The sequence below is a fragment of the Drosophila pseudoobscura genome, chromosome X (assembly GCF_009870125.1).
Source record: "Drosophila pseudoobscura strain MV-25-SWS-2005 chromosome X, UCI_Dpse_MV25, whole genome shotgun sequence".
Lineage (NCBI taxonomy): Eukaryota > Metazoa > Arthropoda > Insecta > Diptera > Drosophilidae > Drosophila > Drosophila pseudoobscura.
The window spans coordinates 12,489,282-12,508,535 of record NC_046683.1 but is presented as its reverse complement, the minus strand read 5'-3'; the positions used below and the strand labels follow the sequence as shown (position 1 = coordinate 12,508,535).

At 47.2% G+C, this 19,254-nt stretch overlaps 1 protein-coding gene, 1 long non-coding RNA gene and 1 pseudogene across 5 annotated transcripts in view; 2 read left to right on the top strand and 1 right to left on the bottom strand.

Annotated features, from left to right (window-relative positions):
• Positions 1-11,992, bottom strand: part of LOC4814725 (uncharacterized) — a 45,676-nt gene extending 33,684 nt beyond the window's left edge. For 2 of the 3 annotated variants that reach the window (XM_015186248.2, XM_015186250.2), the window contains exons 1-2: positions 11,550-11,992; positions 8,878-9,334 (exon numbers count right to left, since the gene is read on the bottom strand). In XM_015186248.2, coding sequence (XP_015041734.2) covers positions 8,878-9,245 — 368 coding nt within the window. In that variant the 5' untranslated portion in view covers positions 9,246-9,334; positions 11,550-11,992. The remainder of the gene's footprint in view (positions 1-8,877; positions 9,335-11,549) is intronic. The other variant, XM_001354822.4, reaches the window with a different exon arrangement.
• Positions 11,993-14,027: 2,035 nt separating this feature from the next.
• Positions 14,028-15,442, top strand: LOC26532762 (uncharacterized). Of its 2 annotated transcripts, none has more exons than XR_004470536.1 (3): positions 14,028-14,182; positions 14,294-14,927; positions 15,002-15,442. It is a non-coding gene; the product is annotated as an uncharacterized lncRNA (long non-coding RNA). The 2 variants fall into 2 exon arrangements; XR_001452805.2 differs by having other exon boundaries at positions 14,039-14,182; positions 14,656-14,927.
• Positions 15,443-16,181: 739 nt separating this feature from the next.
• On the top strand, positions 16,182-18,138 carry LOC6901475 (sphingomyelin synthase-related 1-like; annotated as a pseudogene).
• The last annotated feature ends 1,116 nt before the right edge of the window (positions 18,139-19,254 follow it).

Genomic DNA, 19,254 nt, shown 5'->3' with positions numbered 1-19,254 from the left:
GGGACCTTGGTGTGCGGGAGCGCCGCCCTTGTGCGAGGCAGCATCCGTTTAGCCAATGAAATTGTCTCATAATCCGGTAATTAATTTCTGCGGCATTGCCATGACTCGGTGGCGCGGCTGCCGATGGGAACGGTCCAAGGCAGACCCTGTCTCAAGTGGCAGGATAGCAAATTAATCAACTTTCAGCGCAACATTGATCACCGAACAGCCAGCAAAAGGGGCCACGTCCCTTCCGTCCAAGCTCGTGCGAGTGTCTAAAAATCCTGCAGCTGACAACTAAAGAATGAACAGAGAGAATGGTCCCCCATCTGTCTCTCTTTATGTTTCCACATTCGAAGCAAAGGAAAGGGAATGAGATTCATAGGAAAATCAAACAGGAGCCCCGTCTCCCGTCTCCTGGCCACGAGGCCAAGGATCCTATCCTGCAACTGATGTCTTTCTGTGTGGGCTCCTTCTGAGATGCTGGCCACGATATTTATGGAATCAAAAGGTATGTGCGGTCCATGTATCTGAGTGTGTGTGAGTCGCCTGCCAACTGCACTTGCATCTTCCTCGAAGACAACTTACGTGCCAGTAAGACAAACAAACGTAAACACGGACAGATTTATTGAAATGGAAAATGTAGCTGGCACACACCAGCTGTGAGCTCTGAGATGCAATGACGATGGGGGGCGGCGGCAGGTGGGTAGCGAGCAACTGTCAGGTGAAGGCAACAGTCAACGGGCAACGAGAACAACTGCCACTGCCACTGACCACTGACCACTGAGCATTGAGAGGGCGGACCCGGTTGCATCTACATCATCCACATCCACATCCACCCACACAAACACTCGCTGAACACACAAAGGCCACGCGCAGCGTCAACAACAAGTGGATGTAACTGAACGGAAGCGGAAACGGAAATCGTCAAAGCACTCAGAACAACATCGGCAAAAACAAGCACCAGCGGATGCAGCACTCTTCCGGCAACTTCAAACTTCAAATGCCCTTCTCATTTTAATTACTCATAATTTTAGATGCGATAAATTAATATATTTACTGTGCACTCTCCTCTCATAGAGTGCCAGAAGGTTATTGTTTACTTTCTTTTCGTTGCCATCATAGCGTGCGGAGCTACCTTGACCCACAGCCCCAACATTTCCGGTAGCTAGGATCATATTATATTTCAAGTCATTCTGGCTTTTGATTATCCCAAAAACTATCTCGCCTTGGCCATACTTTATACCTGATGTTGATCAAATTTGTCCTATGGCTTTCCAATTTGTGGAAAATGGATCCACGAGCCACACGCTCTCCACGTAGAGGGTTTGGCCCAGGGCCAGTGGCAATGGTAGAAGCATCTGGGAAAAATATTAATTTTCCGTCGAGGTCATAAATGAAAGGAAAACAACAGTTGAGTGCAAAACAGCAGCTGCTGGTGACGCTGGGGGATCAGTGGCGGAAAATTCTTGGGTGCGGACGACAGGAAGGAAAACATTTGTTGCGCTTTTCTCTGTGGCTCTCTGGCTCGCTGGCTCCTTGGGGTCCCCCATTTTTGTGACGGGGACCTCGAGGCGCGTGTGCTTTTGAAATGCCAATCGTCAGACTTTGAGCTGCGTTCACAGTTCCCGCTCGCCACTGCCTCGTGTCCACCTCTCTGCCTGCTTGGCTCACCCATCTGGCGGCATAGACACGCTTCACGCAGTCCACTCCACACAGCTCCACGCAGGCCTAATCGATAGCAATCAATAAATGTTGTGTGACAACGAAAAAAGAAATAACTTTTGCGCACTTCAAAGGGGGAACTTTACCTCGAAAATACAGAGGAAATCCCCAGAGTAGATGTGACGGAGCGGGTCCACCTCGAAGTCGATCAAACAGTCATTCAATCCACTCGCCATTTATGCCCCACCCGCCCCCCCATCATCTCAATCACCCGCAAATCACATTAAAAGTGAATCCAAATCACTCCGGCTCCGGCGGCGAAAATAGTTGCGTTGCCCCAAAAGAAGGCAGCCAGCCCCTGCCGTCTGGACAAATCATATCTGCTTGGGGGGCTGCCACCTGTCCACAACAACTGAGCCCTATCACAGCAATCAATGTGAAATGGAGAGCCAAGTGGCCCAATTGCGAGCGTCTCGACTGGCTGATACCCACTTCTCTCAGCCACTGACCAAAAGGGATACTAGTCCGTGGAACTACAATCTATATCTATAGGAACGTAGGCATACGACTACATACTCCTATGTACCGGGTATCGAAAGCGAACCCGAAAAGCGTGAAACGAAAAAGAGAAAACTCAGCGACAAAAATTTCAATGGCGATTTATTACCGTTACCATATCTACGTGTGTGTGCGTCTGCGTTGTGCGTGTGCGTGTGCGAGTGAAGCGGCAAAAATCGATGATGAGACGACCAAAATAAAGGCCTAAAACAGAATGGCCCAACAAGTATGTGATAGATAGATGGATGGCTGGATGACTGGATGGACGAACGGATAGACGGCCTCGTGTGTATGTATTGTCTTGCAGCGGGCGAAACCCCTTGCTTTATAAAGGATTTGCCCATTACTTTTTGTGTTTTTTTGGTTTCCTGGAAGAACAACTGAAAATTAGGCAAACGAATCGAAATTGAATTCAAAATCCCCTCGGACTGTCTAATGATGATGTCCCTGTTGACAGTGCCATCCTGTTGGATAGGAGCATCCATCTCCGGTTACCAGCTGATCCCCAAGCGGAGGCGGACAGCAAAAACGAGGCCTTCGCCGATGACACTGCACTATGGGAAGTTTCGACCCTTTTTGCGGCCAAAAAAGTCTTTAAAATAATAGGTTTTAAGCCGATAAACAATACATACAAGAAATTGTAACAGAGCGCGCCACTGTTTAGTGAACAGCTGACAAAAACAGCTGTTTTCTAGCAGTGCTAAAGCAGCGGTAAATTAAGCAATTCAAGTGCATTTTGTACAATAGATTCAAATCAGAGAGGTATTAAACATGTATCTGTGACGTCGAACTGTAGAACTGTGGGCCTTATATGCGGTGCAATTGTTAACGAGTAAAATTTTGTGACGAAAATTAGTATTTGATGAAGCCCAAAAAAGTGGGTTCACCCCAAAATAATTTCCTCTTGCAAAAAATGTCGTTTCACCTAGAAATGATTAATTATTGCCACAGAAAGTGTTGAAATTTCCCATAGTGCACTGACAGCATAAGATGGACAAAATGGCAACGTTCCCACTGGGCGTGGCAGCCAACAATGACTGTCATGAAAGGCACACCCACACCCACACCCACACCCTCTGCACACATCTACGCATTTCCAGAGGCCCACACAGGGACACACGCAGGAGGCATGTCTGCATGTAATTATTTGCTTAAATCGCACAAATGTATGCGAAAAATTTAGCTTAGCCTGAAAACGGTTGGCATGCTGAGAATTTGGCTTAGACAAGCGCCTGGCTGGTTAACGGAGAGGGGGAGAGGTCCTCAAGAAGGGCGTTTTCAAAGAAGAAAGCATTGGAAAGGCAGTGTGAGATGGGCGGTTCTCTAGGAGCTGGAGATAGGTCCTAACGAATATCGCCCATAAAATCGAAAGGTATATCACCAATATCTCACTTAATAAAATCGCTTTTTCTCTGTCGATGTTGGGTCTGAGGATTATAGATCGAAGAATAACGCAATCTCTCTAGGAAATTCCATATTTTCATTTGTATTATTTTAATGTTTACCATCCCTAGCGGAAAAGAAGAATGCCTTCCTGTGTTCAGGGCTTAAACTCCATGACAAAAACGGTGATTTAATTTTCATTTTCATTTTGGGTTTTTGCTACCCGCTACTTTCTGTGGCTCACCTTGGCCTTAGCGCGGCTTTTTGTCGCCTTTCGCCAATGTCCCTAAGCCACAGCTAACCGCATGCACGAGTATGGGTGTATAGGTGTATAGATGTGTAGGTGTATGTATATGTGTGTACGTGCGAGTATACACACGGGTTGGTGGCGTGTGTCCTGTGCGGTATGCTGTGTGGCATGCGTGCGACTCCGTTTGGCAATTTCGTCACGTTTCTGGGTTTTACTTCAAATACCATTTCGGCCAATTGCTCCTTCCGCCTCCCTGAGCTGCCGCCATCTGTCCTGTGTCCTGTGTCCTGGGCCGTTGTGTGTGGCTTCCATTGGAAAAACTGGCTCTCCTCTCACCGCTTCCCCGCAGCTCCAACTACAGCTCCAGCTTCAGTTAATTTTATTGAAACTGGTTTAGGGTTCCGATCCCCAATGGTTACCTCTGACCATGCGTTTGGATTGTGGTTGTGCTTGTGCGGCACGACCACATTGTCAAGGACACATTGGCATTGGCCTAGCCAGGCTTTGGTTTTTGCATTGCACTGAATCCACTGAATGCCAATGTGTCCGGAGTCTACTGTTCGCCACGGGCTGCGGGCTGCGGGCTGCGAGCTCCGAGGTCCAAGCTCCAAGCTCCGAGCTGGCTGGAATTATCGACAGTAAATCACTGAACCGGAGTCGCCGTCCAAGAACACAGGCGCACGGACACACTACAGTCGGGCACTGCGACTATGGGGCCGCCCACCTACTTGGATGGAGAGGAGAGTTCTGCCCAGGTTTCTGCGACTGTATAGATGGATAGATAGTCCCTTCCGCCCTTCTGCCATTCACAAACATTTCCTCGAAGCCCAGCTGCCCTGCTATGCTCTGCCTTGAACAGGTATACGCGTACACGGAGTCCAAGCCAAGCCAAGCCAAAGCCCGAGCCTTACAGTTGATTAGAAATCGCATTCGCAATGGCATTAGATATCCGTTTGGTCAATTGAATCGGATTCGATTGCGTGAACAGTCGATTGCCAACAGATGTGGATTTCGACTTCGGTTTTGAACTCCACGTCGTATGGGTATGTATACTTCTCCATTTCTTACGATTTCTGATTTTAATGGAGTGTAGAACGTCGAGAGTTTGCGCCCTTTTAACGCGGGTTCTACTGTCATAAAGAACAAGTACGAACATTACATAAAACCAAACAAAACAAAACAAAATCTCTGCAAAAAGGCAACTTTATAATTCGCATCAAACACCCAAACACCCACACGCAGGCATCCGACAGATACGAGTGCTGAGATACAGACACTGAGATACTGAGATACTAAATACAAGAAGCAACGATGGCAACGCGACAAACTTTGCCAAAATATGAGATTTGCATAACTAAGAAGCCAGAGGAGGCAGCTAGGGGCTAAGGGCAGCCAAGGGCAGGGCCAGCAGACTGGAGGGGACTCCACTTGTGGCTGGTCTCGTCCTTTCGGGGGTGTGTGTATCTTCTGGGCTGCTGTGTGGGGATGCCTCTTTCGGGGGGGCGACGACATCAAGTCGAGACATTGAACGAACGGGTTGGGATGTTGACGGCAACGGAAGTCGACTTCATACAAATTTGATCACTGATTCGATGGATTCAACTTGAGTATTCACTGTCTGTCACAGCACACAGCCACTCTTCTTATCTGTTTGTGTCTTGATTCATTTTTAAACAGCCTGGTACTAACATCCTTCTGGGTGCCTTGCAGGGGTAAGGTAGTAAGTTTTATCCATATTTTCCTATTTACTGATGAATTCCCAATCCTCCATCCCTCCAATTGGTTAATTCTCCTCCAGGCCTTCGGATAACTTGGGAGTTTACACCAAAATGAATCAAAATATGCAAAATAGCTTATAGCTAATAATTTCCCTTAACAATTTGGCACAAGACCCGGGAACAGGTAATGAGAATGGAGCGGAGTATGGGGTATGGGGGAATGGGTACTCATCTGGCAGCCAGCTCACGTGCCGTATCCGAGCCTGGTTCATTGTCCATTCTGGCAGCAGAGGCGAAGGAAACAAAAAAAAACAAGTAAACGAAGGGACACCCAATACAGTCCAAACCAATCCAAGCCGTACTGAGCCGAAGCCGAAGCCGGAGCCCAGTTAATGATATTATTAAGGCTGAGGCAAGAGCATATCCTTGGATTTTTGCAACAACAGAAATCTCCACAATGGGAAAAGGAAAGTAAAGGAACGGGACATCATGAGAATGGGATGTTAATTATGCTGTCAAATCTCTTAGAAAGTCAGGATATGCTCGTGAATACCTTCTCCGTCCCCGTCCCCGTCCTCTATGCTATTCATATCCAAATCCCTGACGCTGGCTCAGGCCCTATCCCATCTCCTGGCAGTTGTTCCTTGAAAAATTGATGCTCGTAAAGTCAACAAGGGCTAGACACTGACACTAGCCCCGGTTACCGAGCGATACCCAAAGCAGCTGCTCCCTGTCTCCCATTCCTGTCGACGTCCTGCCAACGGTCCCTGGTTACTGGCTACTGACTGGCTAACCCTTTGGGACAACTTGTCATTGTTCAACCATTTGTTAGCACAATTCATGGGGCAGTTGCAATCTTGAAGCAGCAGCTGGTGCGCATATCACCGCATGCATCACTGACAAACTTCACTGAAAGGAAGACTTCAGTAGGAGTCCGAGTCCGAGTCGAAGTCCGTCTCCTACTGCTACTCCTCTGTACGTCTGCTTTGCAATTTGTGGCGTGCCACTTGAGGCCGCAAGCCTTTTCTGTTCACCAATTAGGCATTTAATCAAAGCCAAACAATCCCACCACAAAATGTCAATTGCAGGACTCAATCTGGAGCTGAGGCTGACTCCGAGGCGTTGCTGATGATTGAGTGGAGACCTTGAATCTCTGCAGAGGTCAAGATCATAGCCACAAATGCTATGCTATGCAAAGTGCACAAGTTTCAAGCGGCAAAGTTTGCTTAAAGTTCGACTTAAAGTGCCCCAAGATGAATATCTTAGTCGAAAACGGGTCTCAGCCCTGTTTCAGCAGGCCACAAATACGAGAAAAACTTGAGAAGAAACTCCGGTTCAGGAACAGCATTCAACCGAACAGATTCAAGGTAGCTGCAAGGATTGCGATGCCTTCTTGAAATACCTCAATGCTTGAACCACTTTCAGAGTTGAGAGCTACTTGTTGGAGTGTAAGCCAGAGGTCATAGTTCGACAAGTGCAATGGACAAAGACAAAGATCCCATTAGGGATCCATTAAAGATTAAATCGCTTTACAACTCCTACTCCGAAGATGCACAGATTAAGCCCTAGAACAGCATCATTAGATGGCCGTACTATCTGGCCTTAACCCACAGCTAAGCCAATTATTTAAGCCAGAATGAAAGGAGTGCGACCGAGGAGGTCGGTTGGTTGGTTGGTTGGTTGGTTGGTGTTGGTTGACTAATTGGGTCATAATTAGCTACAAACTGGGGAAGCGTTTCGCTGTCAACAATGTTGCCGGATACTCGTAAGATGCGGCTTCAAAAGGTAGGCAGCCCGACTTATCGCGAGTTTTCCTGAGTGCGCCAGTATCAACGAGTTTATGAGTGTCGTGTCGGAGCCTGTTTGAGTAAGTTTCCTTTTCTGTGTGTGCTTGTGTGTGTGTGTGTCGATGCCGCAAAGCCTTTCGTCTGAATCTGCACTGCCTCATCTTCTGCTTAATTGCTGGGGAGCATAATTAACTGGGCTTAGATGCCATTGCCAAGTGCCAAGTGCCTGCTGTCAGTGCCTGTTGCCGTTGGTATAATATTCGCTAATCTCATCTATATATAGAAGCCTCCTCCACCGACACCGCCAAGAACGAGACCCACTTCAGCAGCACAATATGTTCGCGGCAGAGACACTTCAGTTTCCAAAGGTTTTATTCATGTAAAGTTCAGGTAAAGAGTGGCTGGGAATTTGGATTCAAATCTGAAGAATCTGAATGGGATTCTTAAACCAAGTTCCTCCGTTCAGAGATTTGATCTGCTGTCCAACGTATCTATGAATATAATCTTAAGATTTTGTCCCAATTTCAAAATAATTGATGGTTAAATTAAATCTTAAATGTCGCACAGTAAATCATTGAATGGAAAACACAAAATTGATACCTTATGAAATCCCACGCACATCATTGTTCAGATAGTTGGGCAGTTCGCGCAGATATTGAGGATTATAATTATTATTGATTACAGATAGATTATAAAAAAAAAGATATATATATATATGTATGGCTATAGATATATAGGTATAGTTATATACCATGTATTATTTATGTTAAGTTAATTTTGCTATCGAATAAGGTCTATGCATAATTATGTAAAATCACAACACCGATACGAGGTTTGGGAATTTAGTTGGGGGTACAAGCTGTCAGAGGATCGAGAATCAGAGGGGATCAGTAGATTGTAGATAGACAGAGTAGAGACCATATAAGTATGGGGAAATGGGAGCAGGGAGTATACGAGTACGAGTAGTTCCATAGCAAATCAATATATCAATCAATACTTTTTATCATAGAGTCTTAAAGATACGTTCCGCCAAGATGGAAGGCAAGGGAGCAAGGGAGGGTGGGGAATATACTATGGTGTATGGGATGGTACAGTGTCTTCAAGGCGAGTTACACCGGGAGCCCAAGGAGGCAAGATGGCTGCATGCATGCTTGGTGGCTCGGGGGAATGGGAACTGATGGTTGGATGGATGGGTTATGCTCCAAACACTTAAAGGTACACATACGCATGCTATGGTAATTAGGCTGATTTAATTTTGGGCCTAACCAGGTCGGGTCAGACTAGGCTGGGCCCGTTGGCCCGTTGGCCCGTTGGCTGGTTCGCTGCCATCTTGGCCCACCTTCGGCAGAGGCTCTCTCGACTCTTGACTTCTCTTCTTGTTCTTTGACATCGCATGCCCAATTAGCTAATGGATATTGACAGGGACATACGGTGCATACGGGACACAGGGGGCAAAGGGGACACACAGGACACGGTGAAACTTGGCGGGATGGGGGGCTATAGGGATGTTGATACCCGCATGGGTCGACTGACTCACCTGTCGCCGTGCGATGATTCCCTGTCGCGATCCACATCCCCACCTTGCTCCGGATCCCGGTGTACCACCACCAAGGACGGAGCTGCAACAGCCACTCCTACCTCGGTTGCCGTGGCTCCTCCGTCGGCATCTGCGGCTCCTCCATGGGCTCCGTCGGCACCTGCGACTCCATTGTCGCCGCCTGCAGCTCCTCCGTCGGCACCTGCGGCGTCGTCGGCTCCTGCATCGGTTCCAGCGGCTCCGGCGTCTCCGGCGTCACCAGCGGCCCCGTCGCCGGCTCTGAAGCTGCAGCTGACCACCTGGGCATCCTCGTTGAGGGTCACGGCCACAGAAGTTTCGATCTTCTTGTCCTGATACTTGTCCGACATCCTTCTACTCAACCCAAATAGGTGGCTTCTTCTTGTCTGAGAGTTCGAGTTCCTTGGCAGTTCGCTTTGCGGGCGAGTGAGTTTCCTGCCTGGCCAGGACATAGGACATAGCACGACAGGACACATGACAGAAGAGATGGCATGAGATGAGAACAGTCGAACAATTCCCAAAGTGTTGTAATTGTTTTTTAACATACATACAGCCTCCGCCCACCTAAGGCAGGCCCCAAACAGAAAAACAGAAAAGCAGAAAAGCTTAAAAACAGAAACAGAAACCGAGACAGAAGCAAGCGAAAACGAAAAGAAAAAAACAGGGAAAATGTAATGTAAATTAATTGCCGTGTGGCTGGTGGAAAGCGGCTTAGTACTTAGTGCCCCTGCCCCTCCTGCTCTCCTGCTCCCCTGCTCCCCTGCTCTCCTCCTTTGCCTCCTTTTATTGCTTTTGCGCTAAATTAGCCGCAATATTTGGGAGACCATCGCAGGTGGGAGATGGAAGGCAGGAAACTTTGATAACTTTTCAAGGCAGAATAATGTGGCAGTGTGTGGTAGAGGAACTTTCGACTCGACCTTCTTTTGTTCTGCGTATCTCCCTGGGTCGGGTCACTGGGGTGCTGGAATCACTCTCTAATTGGGTGTGAAATCAGAACGGTGCCCCCAGGGATACCAGCAGTAGAGTTACTGATGGCTAATGGAATCAGGCCCAAATCGGCATAAGAGTCAGCTCTCATTGCCCTTACAATTCGTATGCAATTCAGTTTTCCATTAAACGAAATTAAGCTGAAACTGTTTTTTATTTACATATGAAAAGATATGCATTTATAGGATTTTTCAGCCGAGTGCCTTGCCAATGAAATGCATTATAAAAAATTGCACTCGCACTAACTGAATCAGATGCTTATCGGCTGCAATTAATGTACAGATAGGACTGTTAAAAGGCTCAGCCATCCCCAAATATTTGGCCCTTTGGCCCATCCATGGCCAAGTGCTAAGCTGCTGTCGAGGCCGGACAGGCGGGGATTAAATCAGCACAGAACAGAACAGAACAGAACAGAGCAGGGCCGACAATTGATCAATTGCAGGGGATTAGCGCCACCACCGCCACCCGTCCTGTGTCCATGTGTCACCTCCAAATGCAAGTAATTAAAAAATAATATAGTTTTAATGGCCAGACCGACGGACCAAGAATCGCAACTCATTTTTGTTCCTGTCTGTTAGCGGGCTAACAGGCTGATGTCCGATGGCTGAAACTGGCAGCGATTAGATTAGAGTATGGAAGCAGTTAGTCATGGTCGTTAATGAACTACTTTTGGCCGTAATTGGCCAAACAATGCCCGCCAGCTAGCCAGCCAGCCAGCCAGCCAGCCAGCCGATAAGTAGGCAACACTTGATGGACGCTATGTGGATCTGCACATGGCTGGCTGGCTGCCACCTCAAAGTCCCCTGACCACAGACACTGACAGAGATATATGGATGTAGCTTGGGATTGGGGCCTGGGGGCTGGGGGTTGAAAATATAAATGAAAATTTTCACAGCATTTGCATATGAATGATTCACACGGGCCATGCATAACAAAGGTCTGAGCGGGATGGCTGGTCTGCGACTGTTTGCCCCATAATAAATAAAGGATGAACGGAGTCCAGCCTCCTTCCATCTGGCTGTGGTGCCGAAAAAGGTGCCATGGCGGAAAGGAAGCAGGAAAACAGCAGCAGCAGGTCCTTTCTTACACCGGGGAAATAGTAGAAAAACATTGTCGCTACAACCACGGCACCCCCCCCATTACCCTGTCCGCAAAACTACACCCTCCACACCCCCCCCACCCACCACACATGCTCATCAAATATGAAAAGGCAACGAAAATTAACCCGAAAAGAACGGGAAAACCAGAAAAAAAGAAGTGAGAGAACAAGGAAAACCAAGAAAAGCGAACCCAAACCCGAACCCAAATGGAATGAAATTTTTTGCCTAGGTCAGCGTAAGCGGCAATCGCTTCGAAAGCACAAAAAAGAGATGGCTTTATAATAGATATAAAGCAGGGGACGGAACGGAACGGACTGGACTGGAGTGGACTGGCGGAGCCCCAAGGCCTCGAAGAGATACCTGACCTCTGGCCTCTGGCCTGAGCCCCTGAGCCTCGATTTCCACATTCTTAAAGTTTCTTTGTTTTTTTTTTGTTGTTGTTCGTTCTTTTTTTTTTGTTCTTTGTTTCAGTCAAAAACCATAAAGTTTTCTCAGCACGCACGCACTTTCAAACAATAAAAAAAATATGCCAAAAAAAGTTACAGTGTACAGAACATGATTCCAAACCTCTTAGTCGGTGGATATGTTTGGGCACTTGTCAATATTCTTCGATCTGCGATCTTCGTTCGTCGCGTTTTCTCCGCTGTTGGACTCGGTCCGATATCGATATAGACGGGTTTCTTTTCAATGACGTTGACGTTGACGTTGTCGTTGGCTTTGGCTTTGGCGTTGGCGTTGGCTTTTGGCGGCTGCCTCACTGGGACGCTGAATCTGAACGTGGAACTCCGGTGGTTGCTGGCGAATGCTTGTTGGTTGCTGATGATATTGTTGCCTCGCTGGGTGCTGTTCGGTTTACTGCAAACGTAACCGACAAGTGCTGAACAGGAACTGAAGTCTCTGGGCTGGAGGACGCGTTATTTTAAATCGACCACGGCTCTGTGTGCTGTACCGACGTACCGACTGTTGCTTCCCCGCGTCGCTGCCAGCTGTTGAATCGAGTCGCCTCTCCGAACTGTTGGCGCACCGCCGTCGTCGCTCCGAAAGCTTTTCGGAGAAAGCTCTGCCAAGGGCATCTACAGCACGCTGTTAGCGCACTGTTAGGGCTCTGTTAGGGGCTCTGACGGACCCCTAGCGTCTCACGGAATCAACCCCTCATCCTCCCCAATGCTGATGTGCCTTTGCATCTAATCCCCAAGTCTCACAACATGCCTTTTGTGTGCTACAATCGTAATCGTATGATATTTTAAATAACTGAAATTATGACATTTAGGATAGTATAATCCTGCAATCCGGCATATGGTATGCTATGCATTTTCACCCAAGAATAATTGCAAGTATTCTCTTGAAATGAAACTACCATCAATTGCGCACATATTTTATTTCAAATGTTATTCTTCGAATAATTCTAGGAGGGCAGAGCTCTCAAGGAGCCTCCAGCACAAATGATGTTTCCCCGATGTATATTGTATGACGTTTTCCCAGGAAAACGGTATTGCAGTTCAATAAATTTATGTTCTACGAAAATGTGTGCCTTTTTACTCAGTTGAAGAGTCTCTGTTCAATGGAGATTGAAGATGGTGGATTGGATTGGAACATTAATCCAATTTGCGTTCTTTCCAATCCACTTTTCCATCTGAGAAGCACTGCTTTTGCAGGGATTTTCCAGTTAACGAAGGGGTAATGAAGCCAATCGCGCTGAATCCAACCTTGAACTTGACACACTGGGCGGCACGCTTGTTCCTGGAACTTCCTGCTGGCAAGCAGTCGGCCTCCTCTGAAGCGTCACATGACCAACAAGTGGAGTGGCAAGGAAAAAAGGCAGCAGCCGACCCTAAAAAAGGACACTGAAGGGCAGACAGTTGCATGCGAGACGGGGAAAGTAATTACACAGCCCACGGGCCAACCCAGTCCTCTCCTCTCCTCTCCTTTCCACTCCAGTCCCCCCTGGCGTCAGTTACCTGTGTACAAGCCACGGCTTTAACTGGAAAACCTTGGAGAATCTGTCAAAGCGAAGGCTTTAAAGTGGCGCCCGAGGACACTCTTTGGAATCACCTGAAATTCATACCAGAATGAGGTGCAGCCTTGGGGAGGCGGGGGGAGGTTCTGCTAAACAAACGAGATTTTATATGGCCCGGCCCCTTTGGCGTTGCCAAGGAAGCCATTTCAATCGGATCTGCCTTGAGACTGCCATTTCTAACCAAGTGCAATACAAAAGAAGCACAAAAGGAGCAGCGGTAGCCGAGGGGTGCTAGCATTTGAGTGCAGCTAGAGATAGGTCTTTGGGTCTGGCTCTCTGGCTCCATGGCTCCATGGATCTCTGGCTCTGTGGCGCTCCTTTGTCCGGGATCTGGCTGCCATGGTGGCTGCGTATGCTTGATAATTCCGCCAGCAGTGTTGTGAAGTCTAGTGCCATAAATATTTTGGCTGGCAATAAATCATCATCATTGCTACGCCTCGTCTCCGTCTCCGTTCCTCAACGTCACCGGCTGCGGATACGGCTACTCGTCCTCGTCCACCTCTTAGAACTCCGGCCGAACGGCGTTAAAAGTGAAAACACATAAACGTTGATGCCTTCCATTGTACTTACTCGATTAATACCCTCACAGAAGGTACTTCCAGTTTGACCCAGACACTTGCAGTCCCTCTTCTGTTTCGTTTTGTAAAATCGGAAACAACGGATCTGCATGGATACGAAAAGCCCCGGACCCGTAAGCCAATCTTCTTTTTCTGGCTTTACAAGGCGCTGGTGCTGGCGGAACCACCTAGCATGTCCGTATTCGTGTCCGTGTCTGTGTCCGGCACTGGAACATCTCCACTCCAGCTGCTGCTGCGTTATGGTCGTGGTCGTTAAGCTCTTACGTTACTTTGTTTCCCTTCTTTGTCACGAGTTTATGTAGTTCCTACCCCTTCCACTCCTTCACACTCATTTGAACTCATCTCAGTCTCGTACCTATTCATGAGAGTGTCCCCGCATTCGCCTCTAAATGCTGAAGGGATTGGCTGGCATTAGGACCCTCATGACAACACATCGCAACAAAGTGGGAAGCAGCACTTCTCTCAGCTGGCCAAGAGATTTCTTTCCAATAACAAAAAAAAATTTACCATACGCTGTAACGATTAAAACGGCAACACTGTGCAGAAAAAATACCACTCACAGGCTTACAGGTACCCTCCATATAGTCCTGCGAGGATATGTCCAGGTAAGGCCAGGCATCAATGCAAAGCTACGCGCTGTCCCAGCATTCGGTTGGGCAATGGCCAATGCATAAATTGAGTATTTTTTTGCTTCTACATCATTTCTAATGGGGCAGCTCTCTCTATTACCGAATGCTGTCAAGGGATCGGATCTCTTTGCGATGGTTTTGCCATCGTCTGCATAACTACGGGCCCCTGCCAGTCCAGGTTGCTATTTGCACCATCCCCCTGCCTGTTTTTCCAGCTATGTTTTTCAAGTTTTTTTCCAGCAGCCTAGGGACTCGTGGACATAATTAAGGCTGCTGATGCACGATGCTTTCGCTTTCCCCGCAGATCTTTTAATTAGTATTCAACGATAATACTAGTCTGGTTCCGGACAGGCTTATCTTGGAATTAACGCTAGCCAATGGCTAGGAGGGCTTACGGCGCTTCTGAAAACTAAATGAAATTTCTGTTGAGTATAGCAAATTTTCCATAGGTCTGTGAAAAATCACAGCTTCAGATGTCACAGAAGCAGTACATCTGGAATCTAATGGAATAGGATGTGGTTGATATACATAAATGGTTTTGCGTCGCTCCGTTGAGGTGAACTGTCGTCAATATTTTCTGTCGAAGCGTAGATACAAAACGCATGAATGTGGGGGAGGCGAGCGTGGGAGAGCGAACGCCAGATTCAACAAGGCCTGATGCAATCGCACGTCAAGTTCCATTATCTGCATCTGTATCTGTCCCTGCTGTGTGCCTGCACTCGTACGTATACGTGATGCCCTTTCAATTTGTCGCTTCTGTTTTTTTACCCTTTGTCTCTCTCTCTCTCTCAACAGAAACAGAAACCTATTTACACTTGTTGTCGTATGCATTAATTGGTCATAGCAGCGGCAAATAAAGTAAAAAAAGATGGAGAACGGCCAGCGTGTGGGACGGTGGTGCGTCAATCCATCGTGTGCAATGTGGGGGAGGCTGCGCTGCGAAGGGTTATCCATCGAGATGGTTATTTATAGCTCTCTAATTGAGTGAAAGACAGTTGAAAAGTGTTGACACCATGCCCTACGCTATGCCTTCCGATACACAGCTCCAAAGTGCCCATGAACTGTTGCCAAAACTGTCCAAAACTTTCCCAGCAGTGGAAAAGGCAATGTTGGACTTGAAGACAGCAGAGATTTAAGCATTTAAGAGACCCCCTCCCCCCCCCCCATTTTGATGGTATTTTGCATCCAATTCCAGTTCACTAATTAAATATTTCATTTATAATTGGCCAAAGACAGCAAGAATGTCCCATCTCCTTTTATTCTTTTATTCGAGATATTGTACATTGCAAGTCATAATTGTTAGTACGCGTATGTCTGTGAGGGCTTTCCCCGAGTCGGTACTCGTATAACGCTCCATTTTATTGTTGTTGTTTTGTTTTTCCATCTGTTGCTCTTGTTTGCGCAACTCCAGCACTTTATTTATTCCGAATTCCCCAAATCCCAGGGCGAGAGTGTGGCATAAAGCACCGGAACAGAGGGGTATGCAGCAGCCCGGAGAGGGGGGGGCTACCGTACCGTGCGAGATACGGATGTACATCTGTCAACTAATATTTTATTTTTTTGCTGGGGCAAGAGTTAAGTTAACAGTTACTCGCTTTGCCGCTTTGCCGCTTTGTTGCTTTCGTTGTTCGCGTTACGATGCAATAAATCATGACCAGGACCAGCAGCAAGGACATCTCAATCCCGCTTACATCCCCTTTTCTCCGACTCACAGCATTCGACTGCACATATGTATTGTGTGTGTGTGTGTGTGTGCATGGAGTGATGGGGGGGGCAGTAGACCAGAGGAACTGGTGGAGTGAGATGCGTATAAATAAATTCAATTTGGCAATACAGAACAGAAACGGGGGCAAACACAAAAATACCATCAACATTTTGCCGGAAAACTGCATTCGGGTATCGCCAGAAAAATGTAAATATTTTAATCTATAGGTAGTACGAGAAACTCCTCCTCCTTGAATGAAACCTCAAATCAAAGCAGTAGGCCCATTTCACTTGCTTTTCATCCACGTACACAAAAAAGTCTGAGTCAATTTTTACAGATTGACAACAAAGCCACAATTGCAGGACGTGTAATAAGCCCATGGAAACCCTCAAGGAACGAAGAGGGAAAGGTTCAGCAATGGGCGACGGTGAGATTTGCAAGTCAGAAGCAGAGGTGCTAGGTGGGCAGGTCTCGGCCCTCGATCAGGACTCGTCGAAACGTATTGACGGCAGAGCCGGGGCAGCAGGGGAAACACCGCAGGATCAGGGTGACACGCCCACCGTGATCAAGGCGAAGGAAGACAGCGGCGTCGTGGATGTGGATCCTTGTAAGGCGACTCAATGGGGACTGGACGATGTGGTGAGCTGGGCGAATGGCAGGCACTTCTCCAGGGTTCTAAGCGAGTGCTTGCGCGCGGAGTCCATTGACGGACCGGTCCTGCTGTCCCTGACCGAATCGGACATCAGGGAGCTGCGCTACGGGCTCGACTACAAGCTCGCCTTTGGCGAGCTCAAAAAGTTCTGGCTGGCGGTCTGCAAACTCCAGCAGCTGGTGAAGGTCAGCAGCAGATCCAATTCGCTGGCGCAGGTCGGGGGGCAGCAGGAGGTGCACTGCCCCAGCGATGGGTCCCGCTGCGAGAGGCATGAGCGCATGGCCAGGACCCACATACCGCCGGAGTACTCGAAGACGGCCCTGAGCCTGGGCTACTCGTTTGTGGTGACCTGGATAACGTCGTTCGTGATGGTGATTGTGCACGAGCACGTGCCGGATATGGAGCGCTACCCGCCGCTGCCGGACATCTTTCTCGACAATCTGCCGCACATTCCCTGGGCCTTCGACATGTGCGAGATCACCGGCTCGGTGCTGTTCACCTTGTGGGTGCTGGTCCTGATCTTCCACAAGCACCGAATGGTGATGCTGCGGCGCTTCTGCGCGCTGGCCGGCACCGTCTTCCTGCTGCGCTGCGTGACCATGCTGCTCACGTCGCTGAGTGTGCCGGGCACCCATCTGAAGTGCAGCCAAAAGGACTACCCCATCGACAAGGACAGCGTGGACGCGACGAACGCCATGGTCCTACGCATGGGCCGGGCTTTCCGCATCTGGAGCGGACTGGGCATGTCGATACAGGGCGTGCGGACGTGCGGCGACTATATGTTCAGTGGCCACACCGTTGCCCTGACCATGCTCAACTTTTTCACTCTATCGATGTCTTCGTGGGCTTCTACATCACGTCGCGCCTGTTCCTCTACTACCACACGCTGGCGAACAACAGATCCCTCATGCAGAGCAACGCCGGCCGGACGCGCATCTGGTTCCCCCTGCTCAGCTACTTCGAGAGCACCGCAGAGGGCATTGTGCCCAACGAGTTCGATTCGCCCCGCACCCTGTTCCGCCGCCTGAACGGACACTTCTCGAGGGCCAGGCACTACATGAAGATGGGACTGAATTTCTCCCTTAAGTCATCGATGCTTAGCTTTGGGAGCTCGCAGCATATCACTTCCCAGAGTAGTCAGACCACCCAGAAGACGAGCAGTACGAGTGACATGGACATGTCGTTGTCTGAGCCAGAAGCCCACAACCAGAGCCACAACGGGATTGTCAGAGGTGTCAGACTTGAGCCCTGCTCCAGGTTCGGCGGGACCTCAGGCCAGACTTCCCAGACTTCTCTCCCGCTGCTGCAGAAGAAGAAGAAGGTGCTGAAGATCTGATTGTGATTTGGGATTTGTATCCTTTGAATCACTCGAATGTGTACCGCAAACAGCTCTTGAACAGCTCTTCCCCATTGCAACTCCTCTATGGGTGTACATCCATCACTCTCTCTATCATTACTAGTGTCCTTCCAGTGGAATGTCGACTTCTTTTGCCGGAAGATGTCCTGCCACGGCCATAGAGCCGTTGATGATAATCCCCTGAATAAAATCCGATAAAGATAATTTGTATAGTATCGAATACTTTGTGATTGCATTTTGTTTAAATGATGAGTGTACATCCATCACTCTCTCCATCATTACTAGTGTCCTTCCAGTAGAATGTCGACTTCTTTTGCCGGAAGATGTCCTGCCACGGCCATAGAGCCGTTGATAATAATCCCCTGAATAAAATCCGATAAAGATAATTTGTATTATATCGAAAACTTTATATATGTATACTTATTGTTGAATTGAATGTACATAAGTACATATGTGTGGATGTATGTACATATCTATCTACATAGGAAATGAATGGAATAAAATACACAGGTCAAGGTCCCTTTTTGGAATGCCTAAAAGCTTATGTATATGCAGAAGCTCTCGAATGTTCTACGACTATTGTACATAGAACTAGCCCTCAACAATCGACTTTGAGTCAAGAGCCGAAAAAAAGTGGGAATAATTAATACACACCCAAAAAAAAAACACGTGAAATTGTAATTTACTATTAATATTATATTTAATTTTAATAATTTAATTATATATTTAATTTATTTAATCTATAAATTTTAAATTTATATGTAGTTTATAGTTTTTATATATTTAATGTTAATATTTAAGATTTTGTTTATTATTGAAATGAATAAACACATTTCATATTTAGATTAAATAGATTTTCTACGAATTTAATAATTTATATTTTATTTTTTTTATATTTTTATTTATTTGTAGGTGTTTTATTTGTATGTAGATTAAATATGGGCACATTCAAGAGACTATTTAATACATTTATGTTTCAATCAAAGTGAATTATATTTAATATCACAATATTTGTACATGTTTAATAACCGAATTAAATTCATTTAAATATGGGTGTGTTTTTATTGACTATGCAAATGAACATAAACTAAGCAAATTGAATGGTAAATTTGAAGCAAAAACAAGTTGCACAAATTATTTGACTTCCTGCATTTATTGTTAATCATGATTACATATAATAAACATTTTAGCCAAGGAACCACTTTAGGCCGGGTCTTGGACCACAGTGGCATGGAATCAGCATTGCCTTTTAAGGACATAGAGCTGCCAGGAGCCATGCATGGATGCAGGAAAGAGATAAACAGTGGGTGCACAATAGGTGCCGATGTGTGGTA